At 42.8% G+C, this 20,470-nt stretch overlaps 2 protein-coding genes across 2 annotated transcripts in view; one reads left to right on the top strand and one right to left on the bottom strand.

The window, feature by feature from the left end:
- WNT5B (Wnt family member 5B) overlaps positions 1–20,470 on the top strand; it is a 139,761-nt gene that overhangs the window by 45,970 nt on the left and 73,321 nt on the right. The gene's annotated exons all lie outside the window — the stretch shown is intronic.
- On the bottom strand, positions 5,505–9,042 carry FBXL14 (F-box and leucine rich repeat protein 14). Its single transcript, XM_090273799.1, is given in 3 exon segments — positions 5,505–5,641; positions 5,644–5,678; positions 7,017–9,042. Coding segments are annotated over 3 exon segments (1,260 nt in total). The 5' UTR covers positions 8,216–9,042; the 3' UTR covers positions 5,505–5,615.

The raw sequence follows: 20,470 nt of genomic DNA, 5'->3' as shown, positions 1-20,470 counted from the left end.
TGCCTGCCTTTGGGTCACACTGTTCTGCTTGTCGCCATTTAACTAGGAGCACAATGGCAGGGCATCTGGCTCAAGTGCAGACATCAGCTGGGGTTGGGAGAGCCAGGCATCTCTATTCCAGGCCTTTTTTCCTTTCTTCAACAGCAAGTTGCAAGCTTGATGAAACTCAGGAGACCACAGAACCTGGCTGTTCAGTTTTTACAGATTCCTGAAACAGTCTAAATTTGTGCATTTGAAATGAACTAGAAGAACTGGAAATTGTCATTTTATCATTTTCACATTTTCTTTTTGCTTAAGACACACCTATTGGTTCTTTTGTAGGGGGAGTAGTTCACAGTAGTGGGGCTTTTGAGCTATGAAGCTAAAGTTTAAACACTGGAGTAAAAAAATATATAAAGCATCTAAGAACATAAAAAATTTGAGGCGCTCAACTATTGTAATTCCTCCGTTACTTTACTCATCTGTCCAATTTTAGCTTTGGTGATTTTAGTAAAGATTCTTAGGAATGTTAGGATTTTTTTTTCCCCCCTCTGTTTTCTCCCTATTCAGAGACCGCTTCTCAAAAAGCAAACTGGAAGCAGGCAGCTATTCCTACACAAAATATGCCATATTTGTACATAAAAATGCCAGTTTGAGGTAGAGATTTCCTAAGGATAAATATTATGGATGTTCGTAATAACATTTTCATATTCTTTTCAGATGAGGAAAACAATGATTTCCAAGCCATATTGAGTAACTCCACACTATTTTAAAAAATTAATCTGGCTTCAGAACTCTATTTTCCCAGTCTAATTCCACGAACTTGGATCCATGATATGAGTTGTGATTATTGACAGACAGCTATGTGCTGGGCCTGATCCTTCTGGAGTGTGGATTACATAAATTGACGAGTAATAAACAGAAGAGGCTGCCTGATACTAACAAATTAGACCCTTTTGCTCTTCTAGACAAGATGGATTTGTAACCTAAACATCTGTGAAGTCGAGCCTTTTTTTTATCCTTGATGAAAATAGTGTTCCCACAACCTGACTCTACTTTATAAAAGGATTGTGCGGCACACATTTGTATACGTGTTAAACATGTGTAAGTTCTTCGCTTCAAGGCTATTATAAGCACAGACTTCCAGTGTTTGTTACTTCACACGACTATTTGTGACAAAGCAGCATTTTGGAAACTGGCTCACGTCCTCTGAGGATAACAGATGACAGGTTTGCCACTACTAGCTACATGGGTACCCTACAGCCCATTTATTGTCTGGCACTAGTTTTTTGGCTTCTTGAATAACCCTGTATATAAATGCTTGCAATACATATCAGTTTGCGTAATTTAATGCTTATTAAATAGTAATAATTTTCAGCATTTTTTTTGTTACTTTTTACTCCCAAAGAAAATATGCTCTGGTTAACCACTTTTCTGAAGCAATGGATCAGGACAGTGCTTCGCAACCTCTCAGGGAAAGATCAAAGAGCTGCCTGCATGTGGATCACTCTCTGATGTGGTCACTCAAGTCTGCACCAGCCCTGGTTCTGATACTGACTCTTCGCATCAGCTAGGCAGGATCTTTTCACCTTTGTCAAGCCTCGTTCCCCACTTATGAAATTAAATGTATAAATATCTGCCAGATTTTGGAAAACACAAATTTTAAGAGAGAAATTGACCACTGTGTTATATGACTAAATTCTTCCAGCAGACCATATTCATGTCCCTATCACTCTTGCCTGGGTTTCTTTGCTGCTGCTGGAGACCTCATTCTTCTCCTCTTTGCAATTGAGACTACTTTCTACTCCCACAAATAAAATCAAACTTCCAAGAATATGTGGCATTTGTCTTTCAAAGTGGAAGAGTAATGAGAAAATAAAAATGTCTTTATTTGGGGGAATGCTAAACATACCCAACTCTTGTGCCACGCCGTTAAGATCTCAAGCTGACTTTTTGCATGCACCTTAACTGGAAGACCTGGCCTTACACAGTACTAATGTGCTGGGTTCATACAGGTACCTCTACCAGGCAAAATCAGAGCAATCCCTGGGAAAGAGGAAGACTGAAACTGCTGGACCTTTATAAGTTGGCCAGTTGTCTAGAAACAGCCCTTTTTCTAACCAAGACCTTAAGAGTATATATGGTCCTAGTCCTGCTGTGCACTTACCTTTGATAAGGACTAAATTACTAATAGTTGGTGCTGATCCAAGTGTGAATGTCTCATCTGTTTAACATCCACTTTTCAAAAAATTTAATTTGCTACCTAATCTTTGAACAAGTCCACTGACAAAAATGAAATAAGTATGTGGTCTAAGCATCAGCTTAGGTTTGAATGTAGCTTTTCAATTTTGAATCCTGTACTTTAACCATGATATAACACATTATTTAATCAAAAAGCTTCACCCCTGACTCCAAGTGTGTCTTGCCCTCTACTAAAGAGATAGAATTAAGTGTCTGAAGCAGGGAAGAGATGGACAACAGAGAGGGCACTAGGTGACTTACAATAGTCAGGTTGCAAAACAGAGCAGCTGACATCAGAGGCCAGGGGCTCTCCCCTCAGGGACTGGGAAGAGCTGGTTGTCAGAAGCTACAGGAGGTCTCGGTTTGTTTCACAAATCTGATCTTTTACTCAAAAGACTCTTACACTTTGGAAACACAGTGGTCCCTGGAGGCCACTACCCTTACCACTTTGAAAACTTGAATTCAAATTCTCTAAGCCCCAACAGAAAGGTTTTACTTCCATCCCAAGACCAGTATCTATCTAGTAACCACTGCAGGAAACAACAGGATTTGGAGAAAGGCTGGGCTTCAATTTACGTATCATACAGTATATCCTTATTGAAGAAAGTTCTTACCTTTAAAAAGAAACGCCATTAAAAGGAACATTTGCTTTTTCAGATCCTTGTTGTTTGATTTAAATCATGAAAGAATATGATCAGTACGAGTCTCCTTAACTATTTAAGGATGTACTGTAAGTTAAGACAAGCATCTTTGTCGCTATTGCCAAATGTGGAATCAATCAAGTGGGATCTCCCCCTCCTCAGGATGGAGGAATTCAACAGGAAGGAGTCCATAGGAGGGAGTTATGCTGCAACACCCAGCTCTTAGCTAGAGGCCCACCATGGTCCCCTAGCAACTATCTGAACCCCACAGTTGCATTTATAAATAATCTCTTCAGTACAGACCTTACAGGGCCACTGCCCAATGAGACTTAGGAAAAGAAAGGTGTGTGGAGCTCTGTCTCAACTACTAACCCAAAGAGTTTCTCTTGAGGGTTATTACTTTTAGATGATAGTTTACAGATTTCCGATTTGGTTTTTCAGTTCTTAAGTTTCAGCAAATACCTGAACTAGGTTTTTTCCTCGTTATTCTAAAAATTGCCCTTTAGTGACTTTTAACTTTGTACCACCCACAAATTATGTATCTGCTCATTTTCTTTAGTGCTTCTATGCCTTAAAAGCATTTCCCATCTTTGTGGGCATGGTGGAGACTGAACTCACCCCTGTGCCCTTTCAGGTAGCGCCCTGCAGCAGAAGCTTGTCCACGCTGCTTAAAACATTTTCCACTCCTGTTGAGGCTGCCTTACTGGAAACCAAGGTATGATCAGTACTGAACCTTCTGAGAGAAGGGAGATGCACTTTAGAAATGGACCTGGTTTGAGTTCTGACTCCCCTCAACTAGTGGGGGGGGTGACTTAAGGGGAGCAATATGCTTTATCTGGAAGACAAGATACCCGTTTCAGCAGGTTGCTTTGAGGACTAAAAGGGAAAATTTACAAGTACCACGCAAAGCACACCATAGGTTCTCAATGCATAGTCCGTTTCTTCTATCCAAAATTGCCGAGAGACAAGATGTTAACCCTGACTGATGAAAGTGGTTTATTCATCTTTTCCAGAGATGCTCCAGATGTGTTAAGTGTCCCAGTTCAGGATGAGACATGAGGCCATGATCTTTAACTTTCAAACACTAATTTAACAACCTTTAGTCAAGGTTGTATTTAACTTTTAAAGTAAAAACCAAACAGAAGAGAGAAGCGTAAGATCCTTCCCCCAGTTACAGTTGGATTATTTTGGGTATCAAAATGAAGCCTGAGCTCGGAGCCTAGGACTTAGGAGGTGCTCAAATTTTTATTGACAATCTCAACAGCCAGGAGTCTCTCCTAGAAGAAGAAAAACAGTCTAAGAACCTAGTTTGTGTAACCTTCGTACATAGTGGTGTCAAATGCTAAGTTAGAAAGCCAACCCTAATTCAAAGTCCCTACTTCTGACTAGGGTTCACACATTTTTCTTTTCCTCAGGCAATAGGTACTGTAACCTAAGAGGGAAGAAAGAGATCCACACCTTCCCCAAAGAAAAGGAAGATGGATCTAATGTCAGGCTCAATTAGACCCAATTATGATGGCTCTCCAAAAAGGAACAATGCAGCTTTTGTGATATGCTCAAGCAGAAAGCTTGGGAGACTGTACAAAAGAATCTTATCCCAAGAGAAACCTGGGTTCTAGCTCTCTTCCTGGAAAGAGGGGCTGATCCAGGAAAGTTTTATAATAATACTTATCTGTCATTGCTTGGATCAGTATTTTTTGTTTAAAAAAAGAAAAATCTCAAACAACTATGAAAAGACCTGTGTGAAACCAGGAATACGAATTATTTCACTGTTTGAGCAGTTTTACTCTTCTGTTTCCAAAGCCCAGCCAGAGTGTCATATTATTACTTAGTTATTGTCTATCAAAGGGTATGCTCTGCTAGAATTGTTGGTAATCATTTATCTGCACCAAAATTCAGTCTAAGAACCCTCAGCCTCAGCGTTGCAAGTGCTTAAAATGCAAATGTGCAAGAACTCCTGGCCAACCTCCCCATCCCCCAGGAAAGTGCTCAAATACAGCCAGGCCTGGAGGAGAATGTTAAAAAGAGAGGCTGAGCTGCCCTCCTCCTTTCCACTAGGACCCTCACTCACACTGGGAGATTCAGTACGCATGACTGAGCTGGAGAGCAAGGGAGCAAGGACAGCCCTCCTTTAACTTTTCTGAACAATGGCTTCAGTTCCCTCCAGCCTTCACCATTTCACATCCTCCCCACACCCACTCAAAGTGGAAAGAAACCCATCTTTCTTCCCCACTGCTGTATCTCATGACCTGGTTTTTGAACATGACCCCTAGATGTCATTTCTACCCAAAGAAAAATTGGCTACCCTGTGGAAATTGTGACTCTTACAAATGTGGTTTTTAAAAAAGCTTCCTTTTGTTCAGTTTCTTTAAATTTCCATTTTGTTGACAGTTGAAAACCAAAAATTATATAAATCTCCTATCTAACCACATTTCTAGAAACAAAAGTGAGTAGTAAACCTTATACAGAGTATATTTTTAACTGTGAACTTACTCATATCACATAGGATGCATCTAAGTCTATTTCCTTTAACTGGAAAGCACACAAACAGCACCTCCGACTTTGGCATGTACCCAGACACACACTGCCTGCAAAATAATTCACAGATAACAAGGTTTTGTTTTGTTTTTTTCAAAAACATACTTCATATATCCTCTTTTATTATATAAATATCAGTTTAACCTTTTACTGTAAGAATATAAACGTTTTAAGAGGATCTTTGTTATTATTTATACAAATTCACAAACAGTACAATTAATTGATAAAGGTCTCTGGGTTTCCTTAACTCCATGGTCTCGAATGTTGCTGTGGAGGATTCTAAAAAAATAAACAAACAAAAAAAATCCAACAAAAATATACATCCTACTGAAAAGCGATTTTTTTAAAGCCACAAGTCTCAACCCCCACCAAAATAAAGTCATCTACTCCTCCATTTAGAAACAGAATTTTTTAAAGCCCACAGATTCCCATTTTATTAACAGAACAGAGATAAGACATGAATTTCAGTCTCCTCCCCTTCACGTTACAGCCCCAGGGGCTCTGGAAGCCAACTCTGCTCCTCTGCTTCCAACGGGAAGCCTCACTCTGTGACCTTTTTTGTGGGGAAACTTGGAAGAGGGTGCAGGTAGGGCAAATTTGCATATATAATAATTTTCAAGACAATCTGCGTCTCAAACAAACAAAACAGTTCAACTCTCATTTCTCCCACACATTTGTGCTATAAATTAAGTCAAGATTTAGGAACATGGTTGGGCCCTCAAATCCCAATGGACAAGGAGAAAAATAATTATAGCCAAAATGTGGAAAGTGGGACGTACTGGATGGACGGGGTTAGGGAAGAAGCCAGAACAAAAAAAGACGTATAAACTCGATGGGCATCTTTCCAGTCTAGGCACAAAAATGTTTTAGTCTTAAAATATCTCTCTTGTAGAATTCCAGGGCTTCAGAGAAAAAAGTAAACTAAAACGAGGTAGCCAGACATATATATATATATAAATATAAAATTTATATATATATAATATATAGAATATATTCAGCAGAAAAAAAAGGGCCATGATTTCAAATTTCTTCAAAAAAGAAAAAAGACAATAAAAATGAAATGAGCATGAATAGCAGAGTACTGTAAAAAGAGAAGTGATGAGAAGAGACTGGGATTAGTTACAAAGTGGAAGAAGGGTGAAAAGGCCGTTGTAGTTGGGTTTGCTTTCATATATTTCAAAATAAAAACCAGATCACAGTATTCAAATGAAAGCTTAAGTGAAGGCAGACATTTTCCTCAACTCCCCAGGGTTGAAAGGACTAGTTAGTTACTCCTCACCCTACCCCCATTTTCAAATGCAATTCGGTGGGGATACAGTAGCTGAATCGGCCCCTCCATTCCCCAGGAGAGAAGTGAATGGGCAAGTAGCTGAGTCCCTCTCCCCGCCCCCATGTTAGGGGTAGCAGAGGAACCCCAGAAGCAATGAATGGGCATGTAGTGGGCAGGAGTGCTGGAGGAGGGAGGAGAAAATGAGCCTGAGGCTCCGTGTCACTGTCCCATCTCATCCATTGCAATGATCTACGGAAAAGTGTGCATGTGGAGTGAGGGGCGGGAGGCGGTGGTGACAGGAGGATGAACAGGGCGGGGACAAGGGGAGTTGGTGCTGCTGCCCTCACCTGACCTTCTCACTGTCCGTCATCTGCCAGAGTCCCAGGTTGAGTACCTTGAGGCAGGGCAGCTGTGTGATGCGCTCCAGGCCGCGCTTGGTGATTCGGGTACAGCCATACAGGTCTATGCCAGTGAGCTGGCTCAGGTGCTCAGCAATCAGCTCCAGGCCCTTGTCGGTGATGCGCACACACTGCCCAATGTTGAGCGTGCGCAGCCCATGCATCTGCCGCACCATGCGGTTGATACCATCATCGCTGATGTGGCAGGAGCAGAGGGAGAGAGACTTGAGGCCGTCCAGCCCCTGCGCTATGTAAGCTAGACTCTGGTCCCCTACCTTGTCACAGAACGACACATCCAGCCCCGAGAGGCGCAGGCTGCCCATAGCCAGATGCATGATGCCCGTGTCACTGATGTTGTCGCAAGAACGCAGGTTAAGGCTGCGGAGGCTGCCCATGTGCGACAGGTGCAAGAGACCCGCGTCAGAGATGCCTCCGCAGAAGCTGAGGTTGAGGAGCCTCAGGCCCGTCAGCCCCCGGGAGATGTGCTTTAGAGAAAGATCGGTGAGCTTCTGGCAGTCCTGCAGCGTGAGCTGCTCCAGGCCCAGGCAGCCCTCCGCCGCGCTCCGCGTCATGCCGGCCAGGTGCCCGATGCCCACATCCGAGAGGTGGCGGCAGCTGCGAAGATTAAGGCTCTTGAGGCGCTGCAGGCCCCAGGCGATGAGCAAGAGGCCGGTGTTGGTGATGTTGCTGCAGCCCCCCAGCTCCAGCACCTCCAGACCCTTGAGGTACTGGGCAATGCGGCCCAGGCTGCTGTCGGTGATCTGCTTGCAGAGGCTCAGGTTGAGAGCGCGCAGGGAGCTGATCTCCTGCACAAACGCGTGGCCCAGTCCGTTGTCGGTGAGGTTGTAGCAGCCGCTCAGGTTGAGGCTCTCGATGTTGGCCATGCCCTGGATCACGTAGCTGAGGCTGCGGCGGAGGCTCAGGATCTGCACCCGGCGGATGCCCCGGGCCTGCAGGCTGGGGAACAGCGACGGGTTGGCCCGGCGCAGGTGCAGCTTGGCCTCCACCCCCCGCCACACCGACTTGTGGTAGGCGGCGTCCCGCCAGGCCGTGCACACCTGCGCCGCGCGCCCCTTGTCCCGGACGTCCAGGTAGCCGAAGATCATGGCCAGCAGCTCGGGGAACAAGCATGAGATGTGGGTCTCCATCTTCCTCCTCCCCCCTCCGCGGAGCCGGGGGGAGGAGGCGACGAGAGCAGTTGGCCCTGGCCGCTGCCGCCGCCTCGGGCCCAACGGACGGCCCCTCCCCGCCTTCCGGCTCCGGCCTCCGCTGCTGCTCCTCCTCCTGGTCCGTCCGTCCTTCCTTCCTTCCTGCTGGCTTTGCCTCCCTTCCCTTCCCTCCCCCCGCCCCGGGCTCCGCTCGGTCCTCACATCCCGGGCGGGGTAGGCGCCCCTCACTCACTCCCGAGCCGGCCCGGCCGCTGCCGCCTGGGGTCTAACCACGCCGCGCTCGGGCCGCGTCGCTCCGCCCGCGCCGCCGCCGCTCCCACGCCCCCTGCCGCATCCTCCGCCTCCTGCCACTGCCACTGCCACCAGCACGGCCACCGCCGCTCGGGGCCGGGGGGCCGCAAAGGGCCCCGGGGGTTGCGCACACAGGCTCCGGGTGCAGTGGAGGCTTCCTGCTGCCTTTGTCTCTCGCCCGCTTTTCAAACCTCCCAGCCCGGGCCGCCCGCACTCCGCCGCCCAGGCGGGGGGACCAGGAGGCCACTCCGGGCCGCTGGGCGCACGTTTCTAACCCCCCGCCGTCCGCAGGCAGTTGGGAGCTGCCAGCACAGCACGGAAGACGCTGCGGCCAGGCGGCTGGAGCTCAGCTCGGCACAGACCCTGGGGCGAGCAGGCGGGCTGCGCGGTTGGTAGCGCCCGGGACGTACCCTCGACTCCGAGACTCCTTCCGTAGGCCCTCCTCCCCTCGCGCCCCCCCCCGCGCGCGCTGCACAGTGGTACGAGCCTGCGCTGCCGGAACTGTCTGAGCCGTTACCCTGGAAACCGAGTTCTGCCTCTTCTCACCGCCCTGAGTTTTAACCCTGTAGGCACCCTGTGAGAGCCGCTGTCAGCAAAGCTCCTCCCCACCCTTCTCCTTTTCACCCCGTGGCCCACTATTGAGCCATTCCCTTTCTGGGCCACGCCCCAACCCTGTGTCTTCTCTTTTTCTTGGCTGCTGACGTCTGCACAGTCTTTTCCCATAGTTTACCCTGACAATTCCTGACCTTTACTTCACACCCTTTTCCTTTATTATCCCTGCAAGATCCTCTTCTCGCAGTTGTAGTACTCAATAATCGTCACACCGACCTTTTTTTTTTTTTTTTTTTTTAACTGTCCCTAATGTCCTTTAACGCGTCTCTGTTATCACACTCTTAGTTCTTCCCAATGGGGTTGTTAACGATTCCTTTCTCTCCAGTCTTTGCCCTAAATTATGGAGAAACTCAGCTGTATTTATTCATTCATACCTTAGCTTAACACTGACCCTCTCCAGTCCTCATTCTAGACTTAGCCATTACAACTTCCTTCTAGGATGTTCTGGGTGTTTCCAGACACTGCTGTGAATGTGGCTCGCTCAGTACTTTCTCCATCCAAACTTTCCTCCACTTCTGCACTTGCTGCTGAACTGCCCCAATGCTACAGATACACAGGCACTTACTCAGCCTGCTTTGTACTTAGAAGGCAACAGCCTTGTTTTATGATCTTTTCGTTCTTAGCCTCTTAAACTATACATAAACTGTGTGGGCCAATTATGCTGATAGTCAATATATTTGTATGTGCTAACACAGATTTACTTCTTTATAAACTAGAATGACTATCGGACTTGTTTAAGGTGCTCCAGCAAATGTCTGTTGGTTTATAAACTTTTATGGAACCAGGGCAATGCTCTATTCTAAAATGTGGCTCCTGGGTCTTAAATGCTCATACAGAAGATAGGATTTAAGAGATTCATGTTAACTACCCCACAACCAAGAATTTTTGAATTAGAGAAAATTACCCTCTATATTTTGAATGAATTTATGGGCCCTCACAACGAGATATCGTCGTCGGCAGCCGTCCGTCTCGAGAGACGATGGTGTAGCTTCTTAAGAGTCTTATCTGCACCCCCGAGAATGGCTGTGCAGTCCGACTCGGGAGTGACACGGTATCTGTCTCCTCCCGTGTTGAATCGACATCTTACGATGACGCTGGAGTGTCCTCTCCAGTGAAGCTGAAGCTACAGAGCCTGGGCAGGGTGATATGGAGGGTCTGCTGTTGCCCATGCAGCAGACCCCCCCTCTCTTCGCAGCTGAAGGGTCCAAGGGAAAGACGGAGTCAATACAGCATGGCTTCAGGTGCGCCGCAGGAGTTGCCGGTGTTGACTACAACGTCAAACCGCCTTAGGGACTCCGGCTCCGGATTTTCTGTCGGGGTTTACTCCCTTAGCCTTTCCCCTGAAGAGGTATGCCGCAAGGCAGCGGAGGTTTTTTGGAGTCAGAGTTTTCCTTCTCTGATGTGCCCTGACTGGAAGATCGAACCAGCGACACTTAGCTCGCAGGCCGACGCTCAATCCACTGAGCCAAACCAGCCAGGGCTTACAAAGAGATATAAGACAACCTGATTTAATTCTCAAAAAAGAAAATGGTTTTATTGATTCTTTGAGGACCTGAACAAGATTTTGAAGGGGGTCCATATTCAGTATATATGATTAACTTTTGACCCGTTCTCTTTTGCCCAAGAAACCAGTACTAGACCAGGTACATATAGAATCACTAACAGACATAAGACATTTTAGACCCCTCCTACCTCTCTTCCTAAATCAGGAAATGTAGAAGCAAACATTCTTAAAAGTTTGCTGCATTACTCACATTACACATAGTGTGAGGCCCATAGATGTTTCAAATCTTTCTGAAATAATAGGCTGTACTATTAGTCATAGAGATGATTCCAGATCTGCTGTGGCATTGTTTCACAATTCTAGGGCATAACTGGGGTAATTCCCTTTTCCTAGAGTGTATTTAGGCTTATTGTCGTCTCAATCACTTCTGCCTAAAATTTTACCTTGAACTCTACACGAAAGTCACTTTGTTGTTGTTGTGCAGATGTAGATTTTTTTTGTGTGTTTATGTCAAGGTCTTAATCTAAAACACCTCAATCCTACTGAACACAAAACAAAGTGCTAGACCACACCAGGGGTAGGGGAGGGAAGGGGGGATTTGTAGACAGGAGTCTGTCTTAAAGAGAAGGAGCATAGTGGTTTTTCCACTTCTAGACAGGCTTCTGTTCCCAAGTTTTAAAGGTCATTTAGATGTGTCTGGAAGCACTTTCTCTAGAAAGAAGTTGGCCCCATGGTCCTGGATCTAGCATAACTTTCTCCTGAGTTGAATTCCAGAACTTTATTAATACAGAGCCTTTTAAGGCATTCAAACATATATTACAAGGATTTGTAGCAATATGATTATTTTCACATTCAATAAATAGGAAAATAAACATCAAGAAGCATCTAAGAAAATGAACATTAGTGGGGGAAAAAGTGTGGCATCATGAGCTCTATGCCCTGGAGACCTGGTGACTTTATTGAGGAAATAACTTTTTCTTCCTGGGTCTCAGTTTCCTTCAAGTTAGTCCTACAATTGTGTCGCCCCAGCCCTGGGAGTATGCATTGTTCCTAATGCTGGTGAGAGATTAAGAATATTTTTATGTGCAGTGGCTTCTTGGGGGGTTTTGGTTTAGGTCCAGATTTTGGACACCAAAATAGTTAAACATTATTATGGACCAGAGACTCTGATGGACTAGAAAAGATGTATACCAATGTCGAAAGTCCTGTAGATAACTGTGCATATTTTTAAAGTATATTTTATTGATTATGCTGTTACAGTTGTCCCGATTTTCCCCTCTTTGCCATCCTCTGCCCAGTACCCCTCTTCCCTCCAGCAATCCCCCCTCAATTCATGTCCATGGGTAGTGCATATAAGTTCTTTGGCTTCTCTATTTCCTATTCTGTGCTTAACTTCCCCCTGTCTATTTTGTACCCACCGATTATGTTTCTTAACCTCAGCACCATTTCCTCCATTCTCCCCCTTCCCCCTCCCTGCTGATAACCCTGGAAAAAAAATCTCCACATCTATGATTCTGTTCCTGTTCTAGTTGTTTGCTTAGTTTGTTTTGTTTTTGTTTTTTAGATTTAGTTGTTGATAGTTGTAAGTTTGTTGTCATTTTAATGTTCATAGTTTTGATCTTCTTTTTCTTAAATAAGTGCCTTTAACATTTCATATAATAAGGGCTTGGCAATGATGAACTCCTTTAGTTTTACCATGTCTAGGAAGCCCTTTATCTATCCTTCCATTCTAAATGCTGGCTTTGCTAGATAGAGTAGTCTTGGCTGTAGGTTCTTGCTTTTCATCACTTTGAATACCTCTTGCCAGTCCCTTCTTGCCTGCAAAGTTTCTTTTGAGAAATCATCTGATAGTCTTATGGGCACCCCTTTGTAGGTAACTATTCTCTTGCTGCTTTTAAGATTCTCTATCTTTAACCTTTGACATTTTAATCATGATGTGTCTTGATGTGGTCCTCTTTGGGTCCATCTTGTTTGGGACTCTGTGTTTCTTGGACTTGTATGTCAATTTCCTTCACCAAATTAAGGACGTTTTCTTTTATTGTTTTGTCACATAAGTTTTCAATTTCTTGCTCTTCCTCTTCTCCTCCTGGCATCCCTATGATTCGGATGTTGGCATTTTTGGAGATGTCCCAGAGTCTTATTCTCTCCTCATTTTTATTTTTTCTTGTTTCTTCATTCTGTTCTGGTCAAATGTTTTATTTCTTCCTTATGTTCCAAGTTGTTGATTTGAACCCTGGCATCCTTCCCTTCACTATTGGTTCCCTGTAGATTTTTCTTTTTTATACTTAGTGTAGCCTTCATTTCTTTTCTTATACTTTTGCCATACTCAGTGAGTTCTCTGAGCTTCCTTACCAGGGTTTTGAATGCTACCTACACCTCTTTCTTGACCAGAAGTTGTAGTGTGAATATTTTAAGAACAGGTTGAGATTTTTGTATGGTTCAACAACCTGCAACCAAAATGGAATTTTTTTCTGAATGAACTATGCATTTATGTTTAGAAGCAGAAATGATATCCTTGTGTAGGAAGACTCTCCAAAACTTTACCAAGAATTTTAAAGAAACTACATTTTTAGATAGGGTGTGTTTTTCACCTGGGTGGGGCCTGGGAAAATTGAGAGGGCCAATCCAAAGATCAAGCTTTCTTAAGGATGTATACTCCCTAATTCAGAGAAGGACAATTTGGAAGAAAAGATCAGAAGAGATCTGTAGCTTTTTAAAGTCCTCATTCAAAAATATATACAATTGACTTCTGGCCAAGATGGAGGCCTAGACAGACACACTGTGTCTTCCTCCACAACTAAGAAGGAATACAGCTACCTCAAAACTAGAGGCAACCAGAAGTTCCAGAAAATTGAGCTGCATGGAAGTTTAACAAACAAATATATAAAGAAGAAATACTCATCCAGACTGGTAGGAGGGGTGGAGCCAGGGTGGAAGGGATGTGGTGTGGTGGAGGCAAGAGCAGCAGCGGTGGCAGCAGGCCAGCAGAAAGCACAGTCAGACATTTAAAAAAGTTGAGAGGGACACCTGGGGAGCACTCCCAGCCCCAGACAAGACCTCACAGCTCATGGTTCCAGCGCTGGGGAAAATAAGGCCTCATTGCTGCTGACTGTGCAAAACAGTGGGGGTTGGAGCAGAGGCAGAAACTGCTGGTCTCTCAGCAGAGTCCGCTTGTTTAAAGGGCCCCCTCCATCCTAGAATGTCCTCAGATCCACCCACTCTGGGAATGACGGCCAGGACAACAGCTAGAGAGGCACCAGTCCCATACGGAAGTGGGAGAAGTGCCTGGAAAAGGGGCGAATGGTAAGCAAGCGGCATTGTTCCCTCTCAGACCCCTTCACCACATACAGTGCCACAACGTGGTGAAATGGGTAGCCCTGTACTTACGAATACCTAAGGCTCCACCCCTTACAACATAACAGGAGCGACAACTCTACCTAAGACACAGAGGCAAACAAACACAGGAGCCTGTCAAGGTGAGGAGACAGAGAAGTATGGCTCAAAAGAGGGAATGGATCAAGTTTCCAGTGGGAGAACTAAGTGATGAGGAGACAGCCAACCTAAAAAATGAGGAGATAGCCAACCTAACATATGAAGAGTTCAAAACACTGGTGATAAAGATGCTCACAGACTTGACAGATATGCTTAAGTATGGCAGATGCATAAGGGAAGAAGCAAAGGCTATGCTAAATGAAACGAAGGAAAATCCACACAAAACCAGTGGTGAAGAGAAGGAAACTGGGGATCAAATCAATGATTTGGAACATAAGGAAGAGAAAAACAGTCAACCAGTACAGGAGGAAGAAACAAGAATGGAAAAAAATTAGGAGAGGCTTAGGAACATCTGGGACAACTTTAAACATGCCAACATTCGAATCATATGGGTGCCAGAAGGAGAAGAAGAAGAGCAAGAAATCGAAAGCTTATGTGAAAAAATAATGAAGGAAAACTTCCCAAATTTGGGGAAGGAAAGAGACAAGTTCAGGAAGCACAGACAGTCCCAAACAAGCTAGATCTAAAGAGGACCACACCAAAACACATCATAATTAAAATGCCAAAGGTTCAAGATAGAGAATCTTAAAAGCAGCAAGAGAAAAGCAGAGAGTTACCCACAAAGGGGTTCCTATAAGACTCTCAGCTGATTTCTCAAAAGAATCTTTGCAGGCAAGAAGAGATTGTCAAGAAGTATTCAATGTGATGAAAAGTGAGGACATACAACCAAGACTACTCTATCCAGCAAAGCTATCATTTAGAATGGAAGGGCAGATAAAGTGCTTCCCAGACAAGGTAAAGCTAAAGGAGTTCATCACCACCAAGCCATTATTATATGAAATGTTAAAGGGACTTAACTTAAAAAAAAGAAGATCAAAACTATGAACATTAAAATGACAACAAACTCAAAACTATCAACAACTGAATCTAAAAAATAAAAACAAAAAGTAAGCAAAGAAGCAGAACAGGAACAGAATCAAAGGTGTGGGATCATTTGCAGGGTTATCAGCTGGGAGGGGGAAGGGGAAGAAATGAGGAAATAATACAGGAACTAAGAAGCATAATTGGTTGGTACAAAATAGACAGTGGGAAGTTAAGAATAATATAGGAAAGGGTGAAGCCAAAGAACTTATATGCATGACCCATGGACGTGAACTAAGAGGGGTGGGATTGCTGGAAGGAAGGGTGGTACTGGGAAGAGAGGAGTTAAGGGAAAAGAAATTGGGACTACTGTAACAGCATAATAAAATATACTTAAGTATACACACACACACGCACACACACATACAATTGAGCTTGAACAACATGGGTTTGAACTGCTTGTGTACACATATACTCAGAGTTTTTTCAATAAATATATGTTCAGCCTTCTGAATCCCAGGTTTTGCATCTGAAGATTGAACCAACCACAGGTTGAAAACAGTGTTTTCAATCTGCTGTTGGGAATACACGATGCCAACTGTATGCATTGTTTTACACCCTCTTATGTAAGGGACTTGAACATCCTCAGGTTTGGGGATCTGTGGGGGTACTAGAACCAATCCCCACCCCCAACCCCATGAGTATGGAGAGACTATACAAGAGGGGACCCCCCAAAAAAACCGGAATTTATTTATAAAATGTTGTGTATTTGTCCTAAGATGATTAAACTTCAGTCCCCTTCAAAGTATTATCCATTTGATGCAATACACCTGTCAGGATGTTTTTTCCACTGCTCAAACAGTTTTTGAATTCATTGATTTTGATGCTATTAGTGCTTCTACCATTTTTTTTTTTTTGTTTCACCTCTCCCACATCGGCAAAAAGTTTTCATTTGAAGACTTTTTTCATCTGGGGAAATATAAAACATTCTCTTGGCGTGAGATAGGGTGAATAGGGAGTGTGGGGCTCAGGGGTCATGCTATTTTTGGTCAAAAACTACTGAACACTCAGTGCAGTGTGGGCAGGTGCACTCGAAAGTCACCCACCATGAAATAGGTAAACTCATTGAAGGAGTCTTCAAAAAAAATTAACTGAAGCCAATGGCAGCTTCTCACAACAATACCAGTTGGTACACTGATACAAATGCGTTCCTAGAACACTCACCTAGCGGGACAAGCCTGTGCTACCATGAGTCTGCCCTCCAGAAGACAATTCTGTTTTTTGGGGGGGTGTTTCCCCCCTTATAGTTGAGTTTTTGGGGAGTCAAAAGTTATAAGTGGATTTTCCTTAAGTCCATGTTGTTTAAGGGTCAATTATATATCCAAAACTTGGGGCTTAGAGTCTTGCTGGTCAGTAAAGAATTAAAATATTTTGTTTTTTGTATTAATTCTAATATATGTGTGGTGCAATGCCTGCTATATAGTAGGTACTCTGTAAATGTCATTGAACTGAAATGAGTGAGAATGATAGTAATAATGAAAGACTTCATACATACCAAAACTGCTCCAAGAGTTCTCAGGTTTATGAAATGCTGCCTTTCCAACTTCAAGATTCTTGAGAGCAAAATTCTCTGTATTCCTAGTGTTTCAAAACAGGAGAGTATCTTGGGGCATCTCTTGAATAGAGAATATTAAAGATAAGAGAGGATGAGGACTTGATTCACTTACTGCATATAGAAGACTAAGCAGCTGCAAAAAAACAAAAACAAAAACAAATAACCTAATTTAAAAACGGGCAAAGGACTTGAATAGACATTTCTCCAAAGAACATATATAAAAGTCCAACAAGCAAACGAAACAATGCTCAACATCAATGATTATTAGGGAAATGCAAATCAAAACCACAATAAGATACCACCTCACACCCATTAGGGTGGCCACTATTAATAATACAGAAAATAACAAGGGTTGGTGAGAACGTAGAGAAGCTGGAATCTTGGTGCACTGTTAGTGGCAATGTAGAATGGTACACCCGCTATGGAAAAGTGTGGCAGTTCCTCAAAAAATTAAAAGTACTGTATGGTCTAGCAAATCCCACTTTTGGATATATACCCAAGAGAAAGGAAAGCAGAATCTTGAAGGGATATTTGTACACCGTGTTCATAGAAGAACTATTCACAATAGCCAAAAGGTGGAAGCAACCTAAATGTCCCTTAATGGATAAATGGTTAAGCAAATGTGGAATAGCCAGGGGTTGGCAAATGTAGGTTTACAGTTGTAAGTACACGAAACATAGTTTATTCTTGTATTATTATTTATTTATTAATTACTGTATTATTTAATTATATTATTTGGCTTCTAATTATTGTTATTATTTTGGATTCTTACGATTTATCTTTTTGGTAATGATGGCTGGCAATTTAACCTACCTTTGCTCACCCCTGTGCAATGGTGTATTATTCAGTTTAAAAAGGAAGGAACTCCTGTCACATGCAACAGCATGAATGAACCTTGAGGAAATTAATTCAGTCACAAAAAGAAAAATACTGTATCATCTCACTTATATGAAGTGACTAGACTAGTTAATCTCATAGACACAGAACGTGGAATTGTGGCCACCCAGGACTGAGGGAGGGAAAGTGGGAGTTGCTGTTTATTGGGTCCAGAGTTTCAGTTTTGCAAATGAAAAAGTTTTGGTGATCTGTTTTGAATATATTTAACAGTAATGAATTGCACGCTTAAAAATGGGTGAGCTGATAAATTTTATATGTATTTTACCACAATTAAAAATGAAAAGATTTTACAACATGGGCAGAATAGTCAACGATATCATGATAACTGTGAATGGGACCAGGTGAACTGGAAATATCAGGGGGAACATTTGTAAAATATATAGTTGTCTAATTACGATACCGTACACCTGAAACCAATACAAAATAATACTAAAAGTAAACTTTAATTGAAAAATTTAAAAATCAATTTTTTTAAATGAAAAGATTTAAATAGAACATTTTGAGATAAAGATGTAAATAAAAAGGAAAAATAAGTGCAAATTGTTCTCACCAACAAATTACCAGGAACACCTCCAACTATTTGTTTATTCTTCCCAAATTATCAGTTTGCTATATCTTGTAAACATGGGTTTTATCTACCACAATAAAAATAAAGGCTTGAGCCCTGACTGGTGTGGCTCAGTGGATTGAGTGCCAGCTTGCAAACTGAAAGGTCGCTGGTTTGATTCCCAGCCAAGGCACATGCCTGGGTTGCAGGGGAGGTCCCTGGTTTGGAGCCTGGGAGAGGCAACTGATGTTTTTCTCTTTCTCCCTTTCTTCCCCCCTCCCTAAAAATAAATAAATAAAATCCTTGAAAAAAAAATAAGGGCTTGAAATCTGAGTAGCTAGAGCCTCTTGTTGGAATTACTATATATTTTATTGCTTAAACCAGAAAAACTCATGAGAATGTGAAAAGGGGTGCTATTAATAATCATTCCTAGATTAATGGTCACCATTCCTTTTACTCTGGAAGTGGGAAATTTGTAATTTGTAACTTCTGAGTGTTAACTTCAATATGTCTTTTTGTATTTTCAGGTACCCAACCAAAGGATTAGAAATACTTTGATAGAATAACCCCAAATAGCAGCTATTATTTGTTAATATTAACAAACACCTTAGCTATGACAATCCCAAAAAAGATAATAAGCTGCCCTGGCTGGGTGACTCAGTTGGTTGGAACATTGTCCCGGTGCACACCAAAAAGGCTGCAGTTGGAGTCCCAGTCAGGGCACAAACCTAGGTTATGGGCTCAGTCCCCGGTTGGGGCACGTAGAGGAGGCAGCCAATCCATGTTTCTCTGTCACATCGATGTTTCTCTCTCCTTCTCCCCCCACACACTCCACCACCTCTCTCTCTCTCTCTAAAATCAATAAACATATCCTCAGGTGAGGATTAAAAAATAAGGTGTGTTGTAAATGAAGCTATTTCCACATCACTGAACATTTTAAAAAGTGGGTTTTCAATCATTCAGTCATTTGGGAAATATTAATACAATTCTTGTGTACTGCTCTGTGGTGTGAAGCAGAAAAAGATGTTGAAGATTGTGTTTCTGCCTTTAAGGATTTAGGACCTGTGATGAGCTAGAGAACACCTGCTTATAGTGCCCTTATTTATCAGTGTTATAGTTCCTACAGAGTGATGGAAATAAAATGTTTTGGTTTAGAGCGGCAATTTTCAACTTTTTTCATCTCGTGGAACACATAAACTAATTACTAAAATTGTATGGCACACCCCAAAATATATTTTTTGCCGATCTGACAAAAAATTAGGCATAATTTTGATTGATTGAAAAATAACAATAGTAATAATAGTAATAGTAATTACCTACCCATTTTGTTCCAAAGTGACTTTTTAAAGAGTCAGGTGCCTATACTTGCATATAAGAATTTATGGTATCATGAATTAATAATCAGATACAACCTTTTTATGCAATGTGACCAATAAGATGCAACTCTGTTATATAATCTAAATACTTTTGGTTCAAGACAGGGAGGGCATTCACACTGGACAGCTGTTGTTGTGTTGGGTGTTGTCATTTTTTTTATTGACAGTCTAAGGGAAAAGAGGTCAGTGCCCCTAACTAAATAATCAGGTATTGCATGTTTTTGTGTTTGTTTGTTTTTTATAATATTTTATTTATTTATTTTTAGAAAGAAGGGAAGGGATGGGAGAAAGAGAGGGAGAGAAACATCAGTGTGTGGTTGCCTCTCGTGCACCCCCAACCAGGGACCTGGCCACACCCAGGCATGTGCCCTGACTGGGAATTGAACTGGTGATCCTTTGGTTTGCAGGCTGGTACTAAATTCACTGAGCCACACCAGCCAGGGCAACATGTTTTAAAAATTCCTGAGGCACACCTGTTGAAAATTGCTGATATAAAGGATCACCACAGGAAAACCTAGAATTTGAATAGGTGTTGATGGGAGGAAGGTCATTAGGTAGGGTTGAAACTTAAAGAACAGGCTGAAGTTGTTCCTTCCATGTTTAGAAAAAACTCAGAATGCAGTAATAGCAACCATACATTATCAATATGGTTGTTCCATATTGAGGCATCAGGTTAATTTTTAAAAATCACCTTTTCATAGAATTCTTAGCTTTTTTCTTTTCAAGAATAAGGAAACTTTAACTCTTATTTATCTAGAATTAGAATTCAGTATCTGAAGTCAGAAAATTTCAGTTCATGATTTGGACTTAGCTATTGTTTTTACAACCAAGATTGCCTTCCAGAAAACCTTTTAAAAAATTGTCTGTTTCTCTCTCATTAGTTCAGTTCACCTCTCTGACAGTAGAGCTTGGTGTTACACATCCAGGCGGGGATGGAGAAAGGGCCATTCAGGGTTCTTCCTGGCCCTTGGGAAGGCCCAGGTATGAGGGTGGCTTCCGTGAGAGTCTTCCTTGAGTGCTTGTGACATGAGGGCTCCTT

The sequence above is a fragment of the Furipterus horrens genome, unplaced genomic scaffold (assembly GCF_987537825.1).
Source record: "Furipterus horrens unplaced genomic scaffold, mFurHor1.1.pri manual_scaffold_4, whole genome shotgun sequence".
Lineage (NCBI taxonomy): Eukaryota > Metazoa > Chordata > Mammalia > Chiroptera > Furipteridae > Furipterus > Furipterus horrens.
Note: the sequence above shows the minus strand (reverse complement) of the source record. Positions and strands in the feature narration are given on the sequence as shown.